The 21133-nt window shown below is 40.0% G+C and overlaps 1 protein-coding gene across 1 annotated transcript in view; it reads left to right on the plus strand.

The window, feature by feature from the left end:
- The first annotated feature begins 1204 nt into the window (after positions 1–1204).
- The window catches only part of LOC121867853, a 117737-nt gene continuing 97808 nt past the window's right edge, over positions 1205–21133 (plus strand). The window contains exons 1-2 of the mRNA XM_042367977.1: positions 1205–1271; positions 8247–8423. Of these exons, the coding sequence (XP_042223911.1) occupies positions 1205–1271; positions 8247–8423 (244 nt within the window). The remainder of the gene's footprint in view (positions 1272–8246; positions 8424–21133) is intronic.

Genomic DNA, 21133 nt, shown 5'->3' on the forward strand with positions numbered 1-21133 from the left:
CACAAAACGAAACAAACTGCATCATAATTAACACTAAAAATACAGAAATGAAAAAAAAAACAAAAAAACAAAGGAAATCAAGAGTGAGAAATAATAAATACGCTGTCCTTTCATTTGATTGAAATAAATTTGCTATCAGCTGTGTAGACTAAAACTGTCTTGTATTTTAAACAGGTTATAGATATTGATATAAAAGTATTCCCTGTGTATGTTTAGATAAGGAACTCTTAACTCCAAACCTAGAAATGTCTTACTTAATAAAGATACAAGTTAAAATAAATATATATTCTCTGAGGGAAATGATAGAGGTCAACGCACAAGGTAAGACTCCTGATTGGTCGTTTCCTTTCATTAACTTGATCCAATGAGGTCATCACGCCACTCCAGGTCAAAGGGGAGGAGCTTAGAGAGTGTCCAAATGCCTACCTGGAATGGCTCTAACGTGACCAAATTGACGATACGCTTTTCTCCTTTGAAGTGACATCATGAAGCACTAAGATGGCTGACTGTGACAACTTAACTAAAGAAAAACATAACATACAACGTCTCAGAAGGAGTTAGTGGTTAGGTTAGGTTAGGTTAGGTCATCATAAAAAATTAAATCTATGAAATCAACGATATTTTATATATAAGTGAATAAATAAAATTTGTATCATTCGTAAAACATCATATTAAGTTATTTTTATTATATATTTTCTATCTAATTATTTTATATACGTGTACAGTTTAATATTAATATCGTTGGGTTGTGAACGTAATATAAATATTTAGCTTACGTTCATATACATACTTTTATTAAACAATTTTAATATTGTAGGAGCTGATAAAATCTCTCTTTAATATAAATTTTCAACATAGGTTAAACTTGATTCATAAGCTCGTCTCCGTAACATATTCGTGTGTGTGTGTGTCTGCAAGAGAGACACATGAACTAGCACACCTCTGAAAACCTTCTCTGCTAAGTCTGCAAAACATGAATGACAATTGTCTTAAATCCAGTGATAAGCGTCCAGGTGAACAGGTAATCATTTGCACCTGTACAAGTTTGTGTCTTAAATGACGTCGTTGACACTGATGTTGATACTGGCTATCTTGTCTGACACTGAAACTGATACTGACTGACACTGAAATTAACTCTCCTGTATGACACTGAGACTGACACTGATATTGACTCTCCTGTCTGACGCTGAGGCTGAGGTCGGTAATGATGCTGATATTCGCTGTCACATTTGGCTCTGGGACGTACACGAGGTCAACACAGCCGCCGTCAGGTAATCACTGCTCCTGACAGCTGCTCGTTTTGTTAATGGTGTTTTTGTCACGGTGAGAGAGAAAGAGGAAGAAAAGAAAGAGAAAAGAGAGTGGAATAAAAGAGGATAAAATAACATTGGTGGTTAATTAAACGAGATGGAGAAATTTCACCTGATTATTTTTTTTTGTGGAGTGGATGATTTTAAGAATCTGTGTCGGTGGCAGTTTTGTGTTTAGAATTATCTCAACGTCATCACAGTCATATTATATAAGATAGAATTCTTCTCCTCCCTGTATTGCTAACTTAACCTAATCTAACCTAACCAAACCTAACCTATCCTATCCTAACCTAACCTAACCTAACCTAACAACCTCACATGATATCAATATTGTGGGCCTCGAAAGCAGCAATTAACTTACATGGAATTTACATAAATATAAATACAGTCAGAAAGTCCATGAATATTTAGTTTTAATTTAATTATGTATTTACCTCATTAGAAAAAAACAAAACAAAACCAAAAAACCTTAACCAAAGGGAAATCTAACCAATCAATTTCCTACAAGACTAAGGATTAAATCTTGTTCCTCTCCCTCCACCCCACCCCCACCCCCCCCCTAGGTAGGCTAATGGACTGTCACCTGCTGAGCCTCCCTAGACATCTTCATTCACTTCTACACCAAAAAAAAACAAAAAACAGTAACATTTCTCTTCCTTTTTACAGTCTGATGAATGTTTTGTCTCTCTGTCTTAGCCCTGTCACCTGTCTCCTGTATAATACCTTCACGTGTACTAGTCTCCGTCTATAGTTATAAGCTCAGCTGTTTCCGTTCAAGGTCGATGAAGTGAGACAGGCAACAACAGGAAAAATATAGAAACGAGAGATAAAAAACAGTGGAAAATTGACTTAGGATATAAATAAAGATGGATGAAAAGGAGAGAAAAGGTATGCAGATAAGGGAAATATCTAGAGGAGAGAAGGAGGAAAAATGAAAAGAAACAGATAAATTGAGGGAGTGAAAAAGAGCATAAACACCTATTTATTTATCTTCGTATATACATTTGTCTCGGTTGATTTAGGTGTGAAATATTTCCCACCTGTTGTTTATATTATCTCCGCGGAAATTAACTCACAAAATAATAATATCTACATAACTAACAAAAATTTATCCCCGTGAGAGATAATTGATAAAGGTTCACTTCCAATTAATTGACCTTACAAAGACTTAACTCCCTCTGAACTAACCCACAAGACGTACCTTCATATTCTATGTTAACAAAATTTAATTCACATGGGATATGTAATGGAGAATTTCCCCCTAGTTATATATTTTAGTAACAAAAACTAATCAAATTTTTATTCAATCAAGTCTGTGTGACTGGCAGGCCGTGAGTGAAATAGTCAGGGAGTGAGTGATGATATTTGGTGTATAGATTCTGGGATGTTAAATGAACTAAAACTCAACGATAAATATTCAACAAACTATCAAAATTTCCTTCTTTATATTACTGTTAACATAATGTATAAATATAAACAACATAAGTAGAGTTCTTAGTTACAACAACACTTACATAAACGACTCCAGTCTGTCGGAAAAAACATGTGACTGAAGAAAAACAAAATTAACTGACTTTCTAAAGGAGAAAATATACAATTACTTTTCTACAGTGAAGTATGAATGACTTAGAAATACTTGAAGAGTCTTCAGAAAGTTCCTCATAAGACGTTAAGGTAAATAGATTGATGTAAGACGGTCATAATAAAGTCGCTTCACACAGCCTTTTCTCTCTCCTTAATGACTCTACAACCTTGAGAAATTCCTCGATACAATTTCAAAGTTTCATGCCCGTATATTAAAAGTTTCAAATAAGATCATCTCTAATATATTATCGACGCTGGAAATATCTCTGAACTGCATATATATATATATATATATATATATATATATATATATATATATATATATATATATATATATATATATATATATATATATATATATATATATATATATATATATATATACATTAACAGGTAACATGGAATAAAACAGGTAATAACAGGTAGTAGTATGGTCGCTGTTGTACCACATTTTCTATTAAATAAACTTTCATAATTACGAAAGTATTAAGAGTTTTCATCTCACAAAGCCTTAACATCCTCACTTTTAATAAAGTTTTAAGTGCACAACTCTATATAAAACACATTCAAAATATTAATTTTATGTTTAATTACTTGCCACAATTATGTAATTATATAAAAATAATATTAGATAAAAAAACGATATAATACATTTCCGTATAAACCTTCCTGTAATGCAGTGGTTCTTGACCTTTTTTGAGTCACGGACCCCTTTGAGAATCTGGTGAAAGCTATGGACCCCCTCCCTAGAAAAATGCACATAAGCACATAAACACAACTTTGCATGCAATGAATATACTCTATTTTATTGAAAATTCATTGCCTCATACAGTGTATGACATACACAAAGTATAGTGAATATAAATGTTAAATTTTTATCTGACCTTCACGGACCCCCTGAAGCCCATCCATGGACCCCAGGTTAAGAACCCCTGCTGTAATGTATATAGTGGCACCCTCTATCATAAAAAGTAAGAAATTATTAAACAAATAATTATCGAACGTAAATTAAAGATAGAATGTATATAAGTAAACCAAGAACTACATAAAATAAACCACTTTCTTAAACGTTAAAATGTTAAAATAAATTCAACAAACGTCAAAAGCAAAAACCTCAAACGCTGAACAGTGTGTCAGTACAGTTATGAACACGAGAGACACACTAAGAACAATTGTCCATTTCACGTTAGATTAACTTTCCGGACATTAACCTTTACTGCAGCATCTGGTAAATATTTTTATGTTATGGGATTATATAACTTTTTGTGCTGTATGTTCCGGCTGGCGGCGTGTGGCAATTATATGTAATTAGGTGTGGCCCTTTATGGAAAATTTTACTTGAATTAATTATTATACTCATCACGCTGCAAAGAGCTTTTCGCTATTTTGGTAATAGTTACGTTACCTGAGAATTATTATTATTATTATTATTATTATTATTATTATTATTATTATTATTATTATTATTATTATTATTATTGCTAGTCAGACTAATTTCTGGTTTCTTTTATCTTTACACACACACACACACACACACACACACACACCTAAGTTACGAGTGAAATTCAACTAAATATAATTAGGGATCTCATTTACAGGTAAGTGCAGGAAGTCTCCCCGACCTTCAACAAAAAATGTATTAATTCACAAGAGTTCTTATTTTTCCTGAAGATTTACATCGTTGAGTGGAGAGAGAGAGAGAGAGAGAGAGAGAGAGAGAGAGAGAGACCAAAATCCTAACATAAGAAGAACTAAAAAAATATTAATTGTATAGATAAACCATAGAATAAAATAAGTTCCACTGGTAAAACAAAGACCTCTAGCCATTTCAAGAAGGTCAGGTAAGAATAATTATACTGTACTCTACCAGGTAAAACAATAAGAGTTCACCTTAACCTGAAATTCATTGGGGACATTTACGTTCCTCTAACTATTGTACAGCTAACCACAGAGGTAAATAAAAGTGTGAAAAAAACCCCATAGGAATAGGAAAGAATATTAAATAAGGAAAATAAAGTTAATAAATAAATCCACAGCTATATATAAATATTTAGCTTTAGTGTTTTGTGATAGCAAAGGTTTATTATTTCACTACAGCTATGATTTTAGTTCATATATATCAAGATATATTGAGTAATTTGATCCCATATATAGGTTAGGTTAGTGTTACGACCTTGGCCTCTTAGGTTGTAACAAGGCAATTGAAATTCAACTTTGTTTTATTCTTAAAGTTGAGTTAAGTCTAGCATAATGGTTTTCTTTGCATCGAAGGTCCAAGATATAGAGCCCACCAAAATGATCACCTCATTACTATGGGGTGTATTGAAACTCATGAAGTAAATTTAATTACATATATTAACAAACAAAAAATAAATATATCAGTTATGTACAAAAATAAAACAAAGACAAACTAAACCTGATCAAACAAGTGACTCAACCGAGTGACAAAATAATAATGATAAAAGTAATGACTCAACACTTAAACTACCGTGGACAACGAGGTTATCCAACACACCTAACTCATATACAGGTAAGTTATTTTACCGTGGAATTCTGAAATATGACTATCCACAATCTTACATATAAATCACTATATAATACTTGGTGTTGTTAAAAGTCGAGCAAGGTTTACACGTTATACCACAAGAAATATACAATAGGAGAGGAGATACTAATCTTAAGACTGCCAGCCCAATACTAAAATCAGTAGTACTGTCACCCGACTCTGAGAGGTAAAACTAAGCGACCAGAGGTGGGCGGAAATGATGTCATAGACAAAAGACGTTCAAGTTGCGAATCCGTAAATAACTAACAAACACTCACTCATTCATTAGTGTTCGAGACTAATACAATAAACATTACTTTGTTTCACTAAACACATCGAAACTAATGTTACTATATTCAAGTATAACATATAATATCTAAATTTTAACTGCTATCAAACTACCTCAAATAAATCAATGCATTACTTTTTATGCTTCAGTGTCCACACAACGAATCATTCCAAGCTCATGTGCCGACCAGTAATCTATTCATTAGTTCTTATTCCGACACTCGTAACATTAGGTTAGGTTAGACTAAGTTCTTTTCTAATTCCTTCTAAGGTTTAATTCCCATCACCTCACTTAATTAAAACTTTCATTACCAATTTAATTAAATTTTCATGTCTAAAGTTCTTATACGGTTTAAACTTTTTTCCATACGGCCAGGTAATGACTGATGTCTCTCTGTAAATGTTCAACTTGGCCCATTTCGTCTAGATAAATGGCTAGTTTAGATTTAGTGGCCATTTGGGGGTGATGGAAGTGCTATCTCGAAGCGTCACATTCAAATCACGGCGAAAAAAATAACATCTGTGAATGAGTAAGTTGGGTGCACGATGGATGGATGGATGCATGTTTGTGAGCTAGTTGCGTGCACGATGGATGGATATATACATGTATGTGAGCGAACATGATTGATGGATGGATGGATGGATGCATGTATGTAAGTGAGCTATTTGCTTGCACGATGGATGGATGCATGTGTGTGAGCTAGTTGCGTGTACGATGGATGGATAGATGGATGGATTTGTGTGAGCAAGTTGCGTGCACGATGGATGTGTGTCTGCATGTGTTTGAAAGTGCATGAGTGAGTACTCTAAGCAAAATAGGATTCACAGCGTGCCTAAATAAACTGTTTTAAATCACAAATACACACAGACAGATTCAGCGGTAAACACATGTCCCTTATATCAACAGGAGAGGGAGTGTCGCTGTTATGATGAATACGCCAACAACTGTAGTAACTCACACTGTATAAACTTCACACAAGTTTTTTAAATCGAAGTTATGGCGACTGAATAATAGCGACAGTGTGGGTCTCGCTGCCTGGGAGAGACACCGGCTGAGAGAGATACTGCCTGGGAGAAACATTGACCTGGGGAGAGACATTGCTTGGAAGAGAGACATCATGGAGAGACATTGCTTGGTACATATCAGGTACACAATGTGAGTCAGGGAAGTAGAGCCTTACAGTTTATTAGACTGAAATGACTGTATGCACCTCGGGGGACTGTCTCTCTCACTCCCCTAACCTCAGATAAAACTAATAACCTTCCTCTAAACACCAAATTAGATCTGAAAATAATAATAACAAGAGAAATGAAGTCCCAGACAATACTACTATTACTACTTTGCTGTCACTCGGAATCGAGTATGACGATCATCCAGCTATGATACAATGATATGAGTTATTAAGGATGTCACCTAGGTTGGTGATTTCTGAGGTGACTAAAGAGGCCGATACGGGACCGGAAGAGTCGATCACAGATGTTGCACATATGGGGGCTACATCTACTGCGGGAAGGGAGGCGGCAGCATCTTTCCGGCGTTGGCGCTTGTCTGTCTTGTTATGCCGTCGAGCTAACTCGAAAGTATTGACATTTTTTTGTGTGGTGATCCTCCAAGCATTACGGTGTGGAATAGTCGACTACCAGGTGAAGGGGTCGATTTGGCACGTTTCAGCTTTGTCTTAAGACTATCCTTATACCTTTTCAGTTGCCTGCCAGCGTTACGTTTACTATTCGTTAGGTGACTGTAAAGTAGCTGCGTTGACAGTCTACTGTCGTCCATGCGGGTAACATGGCCAGTCCAGCGTAGTTGTTCATGAATAATGGTAGCCTCGATGCTTCTGCAGTTGGTGTCAGCAAGAATACTGGCATTCTCTTGTATTCCCAGTGAACTCAGAGGATGAAACGTAGACTACGTTGGAGAAAAATTTCAAGTGCCTTGATGTGCTTCCTGTATGTGACCCATGTCTCGCTGTCATATAGCACGGTGGGGAGGACCACTGTTCGATATACGTGTAACTCAACTCTGTAGATAATTTCAGCTCCCTACAGCTGAAGAGACGGTATCGGATTCTGCCAAAGGCTTGAGATGCACATCTGATCCGATGCTGAATCTCTTTGTCGATGTCTGCGGTGGTGGACAGGTAGGAGCCGAGATACCGAAAGTGGGTAATATTAGAGAGGGTAGTACCGTTAAGCTGGGTGGATAGTGAAGGTGTGGCTGAACCAGGGACAGGCTGAAAGATAAATCTGAGTCTTACGTACATTCACCTCAAGGCCGAAGTGTGCATATGCATCTGCGTAGGTATTCAGAAACTCCTGTAGGTCGCGTTCAGTGTGAGCAACAAGGGTGAGGTCGTCTGCATACTGAAGCTTAGTAATGGAAGCTGATGACACCTTTGTTCTTGCCTGGAGTCGGTTTATGTTGAGAAACAGGTACATACACCTTGTAGCTACACCATACACATTACATTGTAAATTCAAATTTACATACATTCTTACATATCATGATGGCCCTTCAGGTAATCTTATAGGAAATGGACGGTGTCTCCTTACAAAAGAAACTCATCGCTTCGAGTGGGAGTCGTCTTATGTCAAAAAGACCCTCATCCGGTACTTGATGTCCACCCCGCAGGCTAAATTGACGCCGGCACGAGTAAGGAAGGCAGCCAAGAAAATAGAAAAGAGATTTGGTGCAAGTACACACCTCTGTTTAATCCCTGTTTAGCTGGAGAAGAACTCAGACTGGGTGCCGTTGTGCGGGACACTGCCGTTCATGCCATCGTGGAGTTGCCTCACAATGTCGATGAATTTTGGTGGGCAGCCAAAACGGCTGAGGGTTCACCAGAGGGCTTCCCTGTTGACCGAGTCGAAGGCCTTGGTTAGGTCGATGAAAGCCATTTACAGGTCATGACGCTGTTGTCTGCAGTTTTCCTGTATCTGGCGGGCAACAAAGATCATGTCAGTGGTGCCAAGTGATGGTCTAAAGCCACATTGGGATTATGGGAGGAAGTTTTCCGCCTCAGGGAGAAGTCTGTTTAGGAGGACTCAGGCGATAATCTTGCTAGCTACGGGCAGCAGCGAGATCCCGCGGTAGTTGCCACAGTCTGACCGGTCTCCCTTGTTCTTATAAATATTGACGTTGGAGGCGTATTTAAGAGTATTGGGGATTTCTTCCTTTTCCCATATATTCTCCAGAAGAGAGTGGAAACGGCTGGTAAGCAGAAGTCCTCCTGCTTTATACACATCGGCTGGGATTCCGTCAGGCCCTGAGGCTTTGTTTTTTTTTCATTTGTTTGATGGCAGTAGCTACCTCATCCAGGGATGGAGGATAGCTGAGGGGGGTCTGCTCTGGATGCTGATGGACCTGCTGGGTAGTCAGGACATCCACATCGGTGTTTCGGTAGAGCAGTGAATGGTGGTGGTGCTCTTTCCAGCGCTGAAGGAGGCCTTCATAATCTTTAATTATGGAGTTACCGTCAGATGAGCGGAGGGTGGCTGAGCCACGAGTGATTAGCCCATGAAATGTTTTTGTGGAATTGAAAAATTCGCCCATCAGGTGCTTTATCTGCAATTGTTTTGTGTTTCACATGTTTTATTTATCCAATCGTTCTTCAGATTGCGAAATTCCCGCTGGGCCGCCGCTTTCTTCTTGCGGAAGGTATCAGCTATGGTCCGAGACTGACGGTTGTTCGTCCAGTCAGTTAAAGCAGCACGTTTATCATCGACGAGTACATTGATTGTCGGGTCATTTTCATCAAACCAGTCCTGGTGTATTCTTTCGATCTGGCCGAGGGTCTCTGCAGGTTTTTATCATGACAGTGTCGAGAATATTTCTTTCGACACTGGGATTTGGATTGTTTGTTGTCGGGTTGTTTATCAACCCAAGTTTGAGCTGCTCTCTGAAAGCATGTGCAACCACTTGATCCTCCAAACGCTTAATGATCAAACCTCTTCTGGAGGCTTCCTGCCTTTGCCGTTTAGGGGCAACGTGAAGTGAGATCTTAGCTCTGACGAGCCGAAGATCAGTGTCACAGTGGTCTGAGCCACGCATGGCACGGGTAATGAGTACATCTGAGCGATCTATTTCTCTGGCAATGATGTAGTCAATAAGATGCCAGTGTTTAGATCGTGGGTGTTGCCACGAACCCTTGATCTTGTCGGCCTGCTGTTACAACCCTAGGGTAGATCATTACACAAACACAATTCACCTAAGTCTTTCAAACATATCAGTATTTAATATTTATTCTTAATCCCAAGTTCTCCCATCAAGGTCAAGTTAATAGGTCAAGACCTAAACAAGTCAATAAAAATATGAACCTTTATTAACTGATTCCCACTACCACATATGTACATAAAGTTAAATAAATAACAATCATAATACGATAAGATGTTTGAAAGTGGCTGAGTAAGGACTGAAGGTCCAACAAGATCACACAAAATCAATATCAAGCAAAACAAATCTCAATAGTCAAATGGCAACTCCCAAGACACCAGAGAGAGAGAGTATACTACTTAACTTAAGACAGCTGTGCCTAGACTGACTACCGACTACCAGCCGGTCACAGACGTCACCTCTCTACTGCCAAATACTGACGTATCATATCCTGATTGGTCAAAACGTAAGCTTTATATAAATTACCCTACTAACATTAATTCCACTTATCTAACCTATATAAAATCTTAATACAATCCAACAAAATACAATTAAACATAATGCAATAAATACACAATGTAATAAACAAATTTAATACTTAAATGATGACTCAGTCAGTGTGGGCGAGTAATGAGCGAAACTGCGCGAGCCAACCACACACCATCCGAACCAACGTATTTCATACCCAAAACAGAAACTTATGGCGGACACTCGTAACACTGCCTAAATAAGGTATTGGTGATAGTGAGATTGTGTGCAGCACACTTGCTGAGGAGGAGTAGGCCGTTGGGATTACACTTGCCTAGTCCATTTCTCCCAATGATTCCCTGCCAAATGCCAGCATCTCTGCCTACTCTGGCACTGAAGTCACCAAGGAGCACAACCTTATCTTCTCTGGGGATAGAGGTTAGCACTCTGTCGAGGTCGGCGTAAAAGGCCTCCTTGACGTCATCCTCTGCATCCAGTGTTGGGGTGTATGCACGGATGAAGAAGGCATGTCGTGAGTGATTCAGTGGGTCTCGGAGCGTCATAAGGAGCTAGCTGATCCCAATAGGTATTACAGTTAGCCTGTGTAGGATGCGTTGGCGGATGGCAAAGCCAACTCCATAAATGAGGTTTCTCTCCGCAACAGGCTTACCCTACCAGAAGAAGGTATATCTACACCCCCATTCTGTGAGTTGACCCTCGTCTGGGAGCCGGAACTCACTAATGGCTGCTATGTCGATGTTATGCCTAGCCACCTCTTTTGCCACAAGGGCGGTTCTTCATTCAGGACGCTCATTTGTGCCAGTATCCAGTAGGGTTCTGACATTCCATGCAGCGACCATAAGAGGTTGTGTAGTTTGTTTTTGTTTGGATCTGTGATTTGGGTTGTGTTTTCGACCGCATAACGATGACCTTACTGTGTGCAGTTGCCCATTCAGGTTGGGTTTTTAGTCAGGCTATGTTTAGGACACCTTTTCTAGCCCCCTCCTTAACCCTTTCACAGCGGGAGGTTACCCTAAGCTGTAAAAAATCGTCTGGCGGTAGCTAGAATAAAATGGCCTGGCGGTAGCTAGAATAAAATGGCCTGGCGGTAGCTAGAATAAAATGGCCTGGCGGTAGCTAGAATAAAATGGCAAGTGCGTGCCAAGTGGTGAGAGGGTTAATATATGAGTGTATATATATAGCTCACAGCTGTCTGATAACACGTGGCTGTAGCTTTTTGTTCTTTTCTTATATTTATTTTTTTCTCCTCCTCCCTCGTTTTTCTTCCTCCTCCATTTCACCAGATGCGTTTCCTTATTATTATTCTTCCTTTACTCCCTCATTCTATGTAATATTTTCTGATTATCTCGTTTCTTATCGTCATTATTTTAGCTTCTCCCTCCTCTCATTCCCTTTTTCCCCTTTTCTTCATCTTCTTTATCTCGCCCATTTTAATATCTTAAATTTTACGTATTTTTATATATTTTTTACTATCCTTTTTATTTCTCTTTCCACTGTTTTCTCTTTCATTCTATATTCCACACTTCCCTCCTCTTATTTTCTGTTCTTTTATATAATTTCATTAATTTTAATTAGACTTCCAAACATTCTTTATATCTAATTTTTCCTTTGTCTCCCTCTCTTCGTTAAAATCTTTATGGTAATTTTTTCCTCTCCATTCTGATTATAATTTATCATTTTTACCATCTCCCATTTTTATCTTTCTTCTCTTTTAGCTTATTTTCTATTTATTCCTTACTAAACTTGAGTAACTGGTAAGTGGAGAGGCCTCCTTTGGGACTGACCTGCCACCACCATACGCCACGCCTCCGAATCGGTCGCCTCATTGCCATTAATACCGACATGAGCAATGCAACTACAATCCCACAGAGCTCAGCCGTAAAATAAATGGTATTTGGTGTTTGTTTATTGTGACGATAACTGTGCTGTCAGTGTGGACGACCTGCCTGAGGTATGATAATGAGGTAAGCAGAATAAGAAAGCGGGTTCGTCAGTAAATAAAGTAGGTTTCATTCTTTCTCCATCATTCTCTCACCCACTCACTCCTCTTCTTAGACACTTTCACCAGCTTTCCCTCTAATACACTCTCACCCACTCTTCCTTCTCTCACCCACTCTCCCTTCTCCTCACCAGCCACCTCTCTCATCCGCGGCGACACAATCATAATAAAATTCAGTCAAAGATCTTCCTCGGCAGTGTCCTATCAAGGTGGAGGTCCTTTGTGTGTGTGTGTGTGAGAGAGAGAGGGTCATTGTTGTTTGATCTGAGTTTTCTGTATGGTATGTTCCGCCTTTGTGCATTAATTAACTCATTATTTAAGTTGTTGTGGAACTCGTCAACCTCAGATCTCGTAATCAGGTCATTCTCAACCGTCAAGTCTCCGGGTAAGGAGAGGTCGCCCTCTGTTGGTACATTGTGTGAGGTCACCTCATGTGAGATCATGTAATTCACCCACAAGGGTGATAGCCCTTCTATCTGCTGCCTCTTCAAACTATCAAAGTTTGCCCTTCTGAAATCTGGGACTTCAGTGTAATTTTCCTTGCGTCTGCTCTGAAATTCTAACTGGAATCTAATTTCTTTGTGATCGCTGTTAGCAAGTTCGTTCCCTACCTCGACATTAATAGTGAGGTTTTCTCTGACACAACTAAATCGAGTATATTATTACCCCTGGTGGGTTCGGTTATATGTTGGCTTATGAAACAGTCCTGAATTGTTTCAAGAAAATCCTCTGATTCTGAGTTACCCGCAAGGTCAATCCAATCTATTTGGTTAAAGTTAAAGTCGCCTACTATACAGACTTTGCTATGTATGGAAGCCCTGCTTATTTCATCCTAAATAAGTCGCTCATAAACTCTATCAAGATTAAGAGGTCTATATTACTCCTGCGATTATTTTTCCCTACCATCGATTAATTCTATCCAAATTGTTTCTGTTTTCCGTTCAGATTGTATTTCCTTATTTATTTCACATTTCAGATTATCCCTGACATAGATTGCTATTCTGCCTCCTTTCGTAATCTGCTTATTGGTAAGGAATAATTTGAACCTGCAATTTGGTATTCAACAGGTAACTCACGTGAGTCTCAGTTTATCCATGTTTCGGTGAATGCTATTATATCGATTTTTTCTGTACATACCAACGCCCTGATTTCATCCATTTTGTTTCTCATACTTCTACTGTTTGCGTAGTAGACATTTACAGTAAGTTAATCCTCTTATGAGTCCTCTCTTTGTCGCATTTCGGTTTTAACACCCTGCCTAATTTAGTTTTGTCATAATTCCTAGCACTATTTCCCTGTAACCTTTCACTTTGTTTACCGGCTCCCACTGCAGTCTCCTCCACCCCCGTGCTTATATGTTCCCCTAGCAGTTTAAAGACTTCGACATCTTTTGAACTGCCCTCTCGAGAGAACCAGCCAGGGTTGCCGCCCCATCCCTAGACAGAAACACCCCATCCCTAGCATAAAGGTCCCTTCTGCCATAGAAGTTGTCCCAGTTGGCAATGAATGGGACTGATATTGACTTGCAATATCTGTCAAGACGGCCGTTGACACCAACTGCTCTTGACAGCCATTCAATGCCAACTCTCCTTCTGGGCAGGACACCACATATGATAGGGATCCCTCCCTTCGACCTAATACGTTCAATAGCTGCCTTGAACTTATCAAGAAGCTCCTCACTCCTACACAGGTCAATATCATTGCCTCCTGCACTGAGGCAGATAATGGGTTTATTCCCATTACCATACAAGATATTGTCCATCCTGTCAACTATATTCCCCACCCCAGCTCCTGGCAAACACACCCTCATCCTATTTTTGTTTTTACAACAAAAAGCTCTGTCCAGGTTCCGTACCGGGGAATCGCCAACAATTAAGGTTTTCGTACCTTCCTTGTCAGCCTTGTCCCTGACTATGCTAACGTCCAATTCGTCTATCAAAGGACTGAAAGAGGTGGTACACTTAGCTGTTGTTGTCGTATCCTTTGTGTCTTTTCTCTCCACCAGTTTGGTCGTCCCTCTCCTCACAACCTTCCATTCGCCTGAGTTTTCCTTGTCTCGTTTCTTCCATCATCCTCGTTATCACTTCCTTGAATTTCAAGATTTCTTTCTTGGCCCTCAAGTTTTCTTCCTTGGTCCTATCTAACTCGGCCCTCTGAAGGGTACACCCCTGTTCGCAAGTAGCTGTCGCCAAAACAACAACCACACCCTTGGTTAACGAACTGCATGATCCAGTGTCAAGGAATAGTCAGAGAAGACCGGACAACTCGCCGACTGCACTGGTTAACCATTACTCCGGAATACGATACGCAAATCGATTAACATCCAGTTTCCCAATTACTGCCGGGTAGACAGAGCCAAATGTCGTAAAGAAACTTGTTCATAGTCTCACCCTGCCCGTGGATCGAAAGCGGGTCCGCTCGCTTGCGAGGCGATCATGTTGGCCATTACACCATAGGTCAGCACAAAGAAATGTAATATACATGCAGACACACACACGCGCGAGCGAATGCACTCATATTAATCGTGGTAATAAATTCTACGCCAGGCCTCATCATAATTTTTAACAAAGTTTCATTTAAATTTTTCAGCGAGGCGCGTGATGTATGGCTCTTCACTGTTTATAATTACTCTACCATAAACCTGAACCTCGAAGTTGTTTAATAATACTTAAGCAGAAAATAAATATTTTTATCCATTAATGGATTTAGTAAAGTGCAAGGCCGGGGTGAAACTGAGCCTTGAGCCTCACACTTACCAGCAACTTTCTATGTTTTTCTGCTCATAGACAAAAAACTAAATTGACAGATTCAAGAGGACGCAACAAGTCACTTATTTTTCAAATGAATGCTTTCGAAGATGTCCACAGATCACCACGAAAACAATGAAATAGACAAACCATATAAAATTATTCTCTTGTGAATAACTTCAGTGCTGTACTAATGTGGTATACAGACTGTAGGGTAAGCTCACGACTGTAGGAGGAGACGACAAGTCACACTTATGTCAACAACTCGGTCTTTCAGGTATACGTGCACAGTATTAGGAAGATCGACATAAATGGTAAACTCAACCGATTGTTTAAAGCCATTCAGCTATTCAGTAAGATCGTGTAAAAATAATGACAATATTTCAGTAGTTCCAGGAAGTCCCTGAATGAAACTTAATTACATGAAATAACTGAAGTTTTCAAGGAGAGAGAGAGAGAGAGAGAGAGAGAGAGAGAGAGAGAGAGAGAGTGTGTGTGTGTGTGTGTGTGTGTGTGTGTGTGTGTGTGTGCGTGTGTGTGTGAAATAAAGAGATAAGCAAGAAAATCAATAGAGAAAGGCTATAACAGATGTCCACACAATTCACATAAGAATCTCAACACTCTTTTCTTCTCACTGTTTGTTGTCTCTGTGAACCTTTGCCTGAGAGAATGTTATATTAATGAAACTTTAAAGAAATCTGTTTTGTGAGGATTTTTAGTGAGAGTAGTAGTAGTAGTAGTAATAGTAGTAATAGTATAGATCTGCCGCATAGATCTGCGGCTCAACTAATTCAACACAGCTAGGGTTGCTACTTATATATTAGGATATCTAATTTTAAGGTAATAAAATGGCGGCGAAGGTGTGGCTATTGAGGGAGGCTGGAGGCCACTTAAAAAAACAAGAGTAGTAGTAGTAGTCGTGGTGGTGTTGTGGAGGGAGGATAGTGGTCATGATATCTCAGGGTTTTTCGTCAAAACACCGGGGTCTTAATAGGGACAACCAGCCAGAACTACAGGAATTGTTACTTGTGAATGTGTAGTGCGTGAAGTGATCACAGTGTCATCCACCTGTGGTTCTCCTGAGTGGATATTGGTGATAGTTATTGGAGAGCTAGTGACTGTATGGCAGGTGGTGTTGGTGTTGGTTAGTGCCATGTAGGCTGAATTTTTTTACAGATTGCCCCGGAGGGGGCTAGTTTATTGGGCACCCCCTTACATCCTGTGCAAGGTGAAGCACAGAAGCGTTTAAAGTGCCCAACTGGGAAGCATACGGAGTTCATGCTTGCCTTTATGACTCATGCATTAAGGGCGTGGAAGCCTGAAGGGTCATGGGTTTTGTCAGCAAGTTACATAAAGTGACAGTATGATGAGTGTGTGGGGGAGGGGGAATTCCCGGTACATTTCATCTGTTTATACCAAAGCGTGGCAGGTCCCTAATAATGTCAAGTGCCAGGCCTGTGACTAGGAGGAGGGATATCTGGTCAGGGAGGGAAGAGGTGTTGGTAACGGCTGGGGACCTGTAGGAGGAGGTCATAGGGCAAGTGAGGATGTAATGACGGAGGGTGTGAGAGTCGGGTTGGCCACAGTAGCCATGCACAGTAGGCCGTGGCGTGTAACCATAGCAGGTCAAGGGTGGTCACGGTCGCCCCGTCCCCAGCCCTGGTCAGTCCCGCCCAGCTCTGCCCCGCCCGGCCCCGCCCGGCCCGGCCCCGTCGGCCAGTACACCAAAACTGACCCTCTCTCCCTCCCCTCCCAAACCACATACCTCCCCCACTGCTCTCTCCTTCCCAGGTCGACATCATGGCTGGCGGAATAAGAAATAAGGCCCTTAAAACTTGGAAAAAAAAGTAGCTATAGCGCAGGAAGTGGGCACCTCGAACTGGTTAACAATGTTACCGATAAGGGCAAAAGGCTTCATCCTTAATAAACAAGAATTCACAGATGCCATTGCTCTAAATTACGGTAGGCCAGTACAAGGTTTGCCCTCCCAATGAGTGTGTGGCTCATCCTACGACATCGACCACCCATGGTGTGCAAGAAAGGGGGCTTCGTATGCATGAGGCATGACGAAGTAAGGGACCTAACAGCAAATTTACTGAAGGAAATCTGCCACGACGTCATGGTGGAACCGCCCCTACTTCCACTGGACGGTGAGATCCTCCGTAACATGACTTCAAACACTTCCAACGAAGCCCGTGTTGATGTCAGTGCTCGAGGATTCTGGACGCGAGGACAGCGAGCCTTCTTAGACATAAGGATTTTTGATCCCATGGCCGCATGTCACCGAAATCTACCTCTCGATGCTGCTCACAGGAGAAACGAGAACGACAAGATTAGGACATATGGGGAGAGAATTCAGAATGTTGTTGATCAGGGCAGTTTCACTCCTCTGGTGTTCACAACCTCTGGTGGGATGGAACCAAGTGCAAGATGTTTCTATGCCAGACTCGCGGAGGTGTTATCTGAACGGAAGCAGTAGTCCAGAAGTTACGTCGCAGCCTGGTTGAGATGTCGACTGTCCTTCTCTCTGCCTAGGTCTGCATTACTCTGCCTCGGGGGAACGAGAGCATCGGCCTCAACGCCGATAACGGTCGCAGATAATGACTTTGAAGCAACGGTCACTGAATGCCGCATAGATCTGCGGCTCAACTATCTCAACACAGCTAGGGTAGCTACTTATGTATGAGGATATTTAATATTAAGGTTATAAAATGGCGGCGAAGTTGTAGCTATTGAGGGAGGCTGGAGGCCATTGTAAAAAAAAAAAAAAAAAGTAGTAGTAGTAGTAGTAGTAGCAGCAGCAGCAGTAGTATTGTAAACATTAGTCTCTCTTCTTCGTCTCCGTCAAGGACACAACTTTGCACCTTGTCGTCGTCACTTCCACCTAATTAACTGACTGTGAGGCAACTTTTGGTCATTAGTCGCCAGTGCCTTCTTAAGAAACTGCCTCCCTGCCAAGTAAATGGATGGTTCTTGAATAAATAAATACTCCTTTTAAGCAATTACTGGCACACAACATAATTTTAGCTTCTGAAAATAGAGATATGACAAATTTTGAGTCACTGGATCTCCCTATAACGACGTCATAGTCTTTGTCATTTATAATGACGTCATAACAATGCTTTCATTGATGATATTATAGCCAACATCCCATTAATGACGTCACAGTCAAGTTCGCTTTAATGACGTCACAGTCAGCTGGTGTCATCATCATTACTGGTATTATTTGACTGATAGAGATGTCCTTAACAAGGCGACTGTGTGTTTGTGTAGCAGTGTAGGTGTTTGTGTGTGTATACGTGAATTTGTAAGTCCATTAGTATACATGTATGAATGTATGAATATGTGTGTGTTTATGTGTGTGTGTGTGTGTGTGTGTCTTTGTATATGTAGATGTAGACAGAGTCAAATGGCGTAGAGAAACTTGCCTCTGTCTACCCAGCAGTAATTGGGACCTGGATGTTAATCGATTTGCGTGATTGTGTTTCGGAGTAATGGTTAGCCAGTGCAGTTGGCGAGTTGTCCGGTCTTCTCAGACTATTCCTTGACACTGGATCATGCAACTCGTTAACTCAGGGTGTGGTTGTTGTGTTGGCGACATCGTCTACACTTAAACAAATTCACGCCTAGGAGGCCCTAGGACCGGCCATGCTCGTTACACGAGAGGCAACCATTATTTGTATATGTGTGAGAATATGTAACTAAGTATATATATGTATGTGAAGTGTGTGTGTGTGTGTGTGTGTGTGTGTGTTTTCCATTTTTCATGTACTCAAACCACCCAAAACTCTCTAGAATAAAATACCATCCAAATTTATATTCTAAGTTATTTTTGACAAAACAAAAACATGAAGAAAAACCCCACGAAAACCTAAAACAAGAACAAGGTGTAAGTGACAACCATAATCTCGCGTAAAATAACGTAAAACTTCTCTCGAACACCTGGAACCACCAATCAAAACTTAGATCCCCGGTAAAATCCCACCTAATTGGTTAGTGATCGCACAAGAAAGATGGGATCTGCCAATCATTGCACAAAAAGGTGGTCATTATGCTTCTTACAGGGCCCTTTATTATGGTTCATCAGCTGAGAGGAACAGATGTCGAGTGGAATTAGGAGAACAGGTGTACAAAGAGGCAGGTGTGGCGCGTTAAAATGACAGGTAGGAAGAGTAACAGGTATGAAGTGTTGGATGGACAGGTGTGGATAGTAGCAGGTATATGTGAAGAAATAATAGGTATTTATATAAAGAATTAATCAGTAGTTTCACCTTTCTCTCACTCTTATCTTATGTCAGGTTTTGGGGGAAAATACTTGACTAATCCTTCGTATTACCTGATCTAAGGACTCTGAATGGTGGAAGATAAGCTAAAGATAAACGCTGATAAAACAACAGAATCAAGGACATCAATACAATAAAACATCATTATAATCTTCATATTTTCTGATTCGGTTTGGTTAATATCTGATTTATAATGACATTGATTTATGTCGAGTTGTCTACGTTTTAAAGATATCAAATACTATGAATATACTTTTATTATTTGATATGTATAGTTGGTTATTCTATTATCTCTATGTTCTTAAAATCTCTTTGTATTTCATGTCTCTAAATTTATCTTAATTTATCTTCGTTATTGCTCCTCTACAAGACAATGTTCCTTTCAACATCTTCAGGATATTTAAGTTCAAGTATTGTTCGCGTTCTTGTCGTCAACTGCGGCTTAATGGCCATCTTGTGTCACCTCAACAACTCTCACCATGGCTACACAAAGGCTGGATGTTATGTTTTCCTTTGTATCAGAAGACGAGAGTGTTCCTGATTACAGCATAAGAACACCACAATATAGACGCTAAAGAGAGCCAATTAGGTGAGGTAATTAGGTCATATCTACCCATCAAGAGACGTTGGGGAAAATAATATGACTTAGGAACCTTTGAGAGTCTGTTTTTTTTTATTTCTCTTTTGGTGTTTGTTTAGGATTATAAAGGAGGAGGATTAGAACAACAGGACCTGAAGGGAAGTGTCGCCCACATCAATTAACTTTAGCTTCATTGTTTAGAAATTTGTGTGTGTGTGTGTGTGTGTGTGTGTGTGTGTGTCTGTCTGTCTGTCTGTATCTGTCTGTATCTGTCTGCCAGTTGGTCTTATAAATATACAACAGACTGTAGTATAGGTAATGAGGCTTATCTCCAGCTCTTGGTCTGACCAGCAAAATAAAAACATCATCATCAAGAAAGTGCTAAACTTTACTCTGGGAAGTTGCTGGACGTTGTATAATGTTGTATAATGTTGTATAATGTTGTATAAGTTGGTCGGCGATGGCTTCTTACTGCCTGGGTAATAACAAGACGGATATTCCTCAAGGATTTGGAATTTCTGTATTTTGTGATAATTTTGATAATTTTTCGCATTCTTATGGTACATTTATGGTCTGAATACACTATTTCAAATTGTTAATATAAATGATAATAGGGGATATATGAGGAAGAAAGAGAGAGAATGAGAGAGAATGAGAAGGAAAGAACAAGAGAGAACCAGAAAATCGATAGAGAGAGAGAGAGAGAGAGAGAGAGAGAGAGAGAGAGACGTTCACACAATTCACATAAAAATCCCAAAAGTCTTCTCGTCTATTTGTGGCTTCCAACATTCTCTCCAATACTCATAAATAACCACCACTTCACGAGACGACAAAAAAACTCAATACAAACGCGCGCACACACACACACACACACACACACACTTTGAGAAACCTATTTGACAAGGTTACCCGGACGAAGGAAGGTATTGGATGTTCTGAAAGCTATTAGACTTAGGTTGAAGGACAGAAGATTGATAGAAAGCCTTATAGTGGTCAGGCTGCTGTCATAAGTCCACACAGTATGATGGTCGAGGAGTGGGGCAAGGCTATACCCTGTCACCATCGATCTTCAACACCTTCGCTGAGAAAATGGAGAGAGAAAACCAGCAAGAGGAAGGAATTGAAGATAAAGTTGAAGGTGAGGCCATGAAGTCT

The sequence above is a fragment of the Homarus americanus genome, unplaced genomic scaffold (assembly GCF_018991925.1).
Source record: "Homarus americanus isolate GMGI-L3 unplaced genomic scaffold, GMGI_Hamer_2.0 scaffold37032, whole genome shotgun sequence".
NCBI classification, from domain to species: domain Eukaryota; kingdom Metazoa; phylum Arthropoda; class Malacostraca; order Decapoda; family Nephropidae; genus Homarus; species Homarus americanus.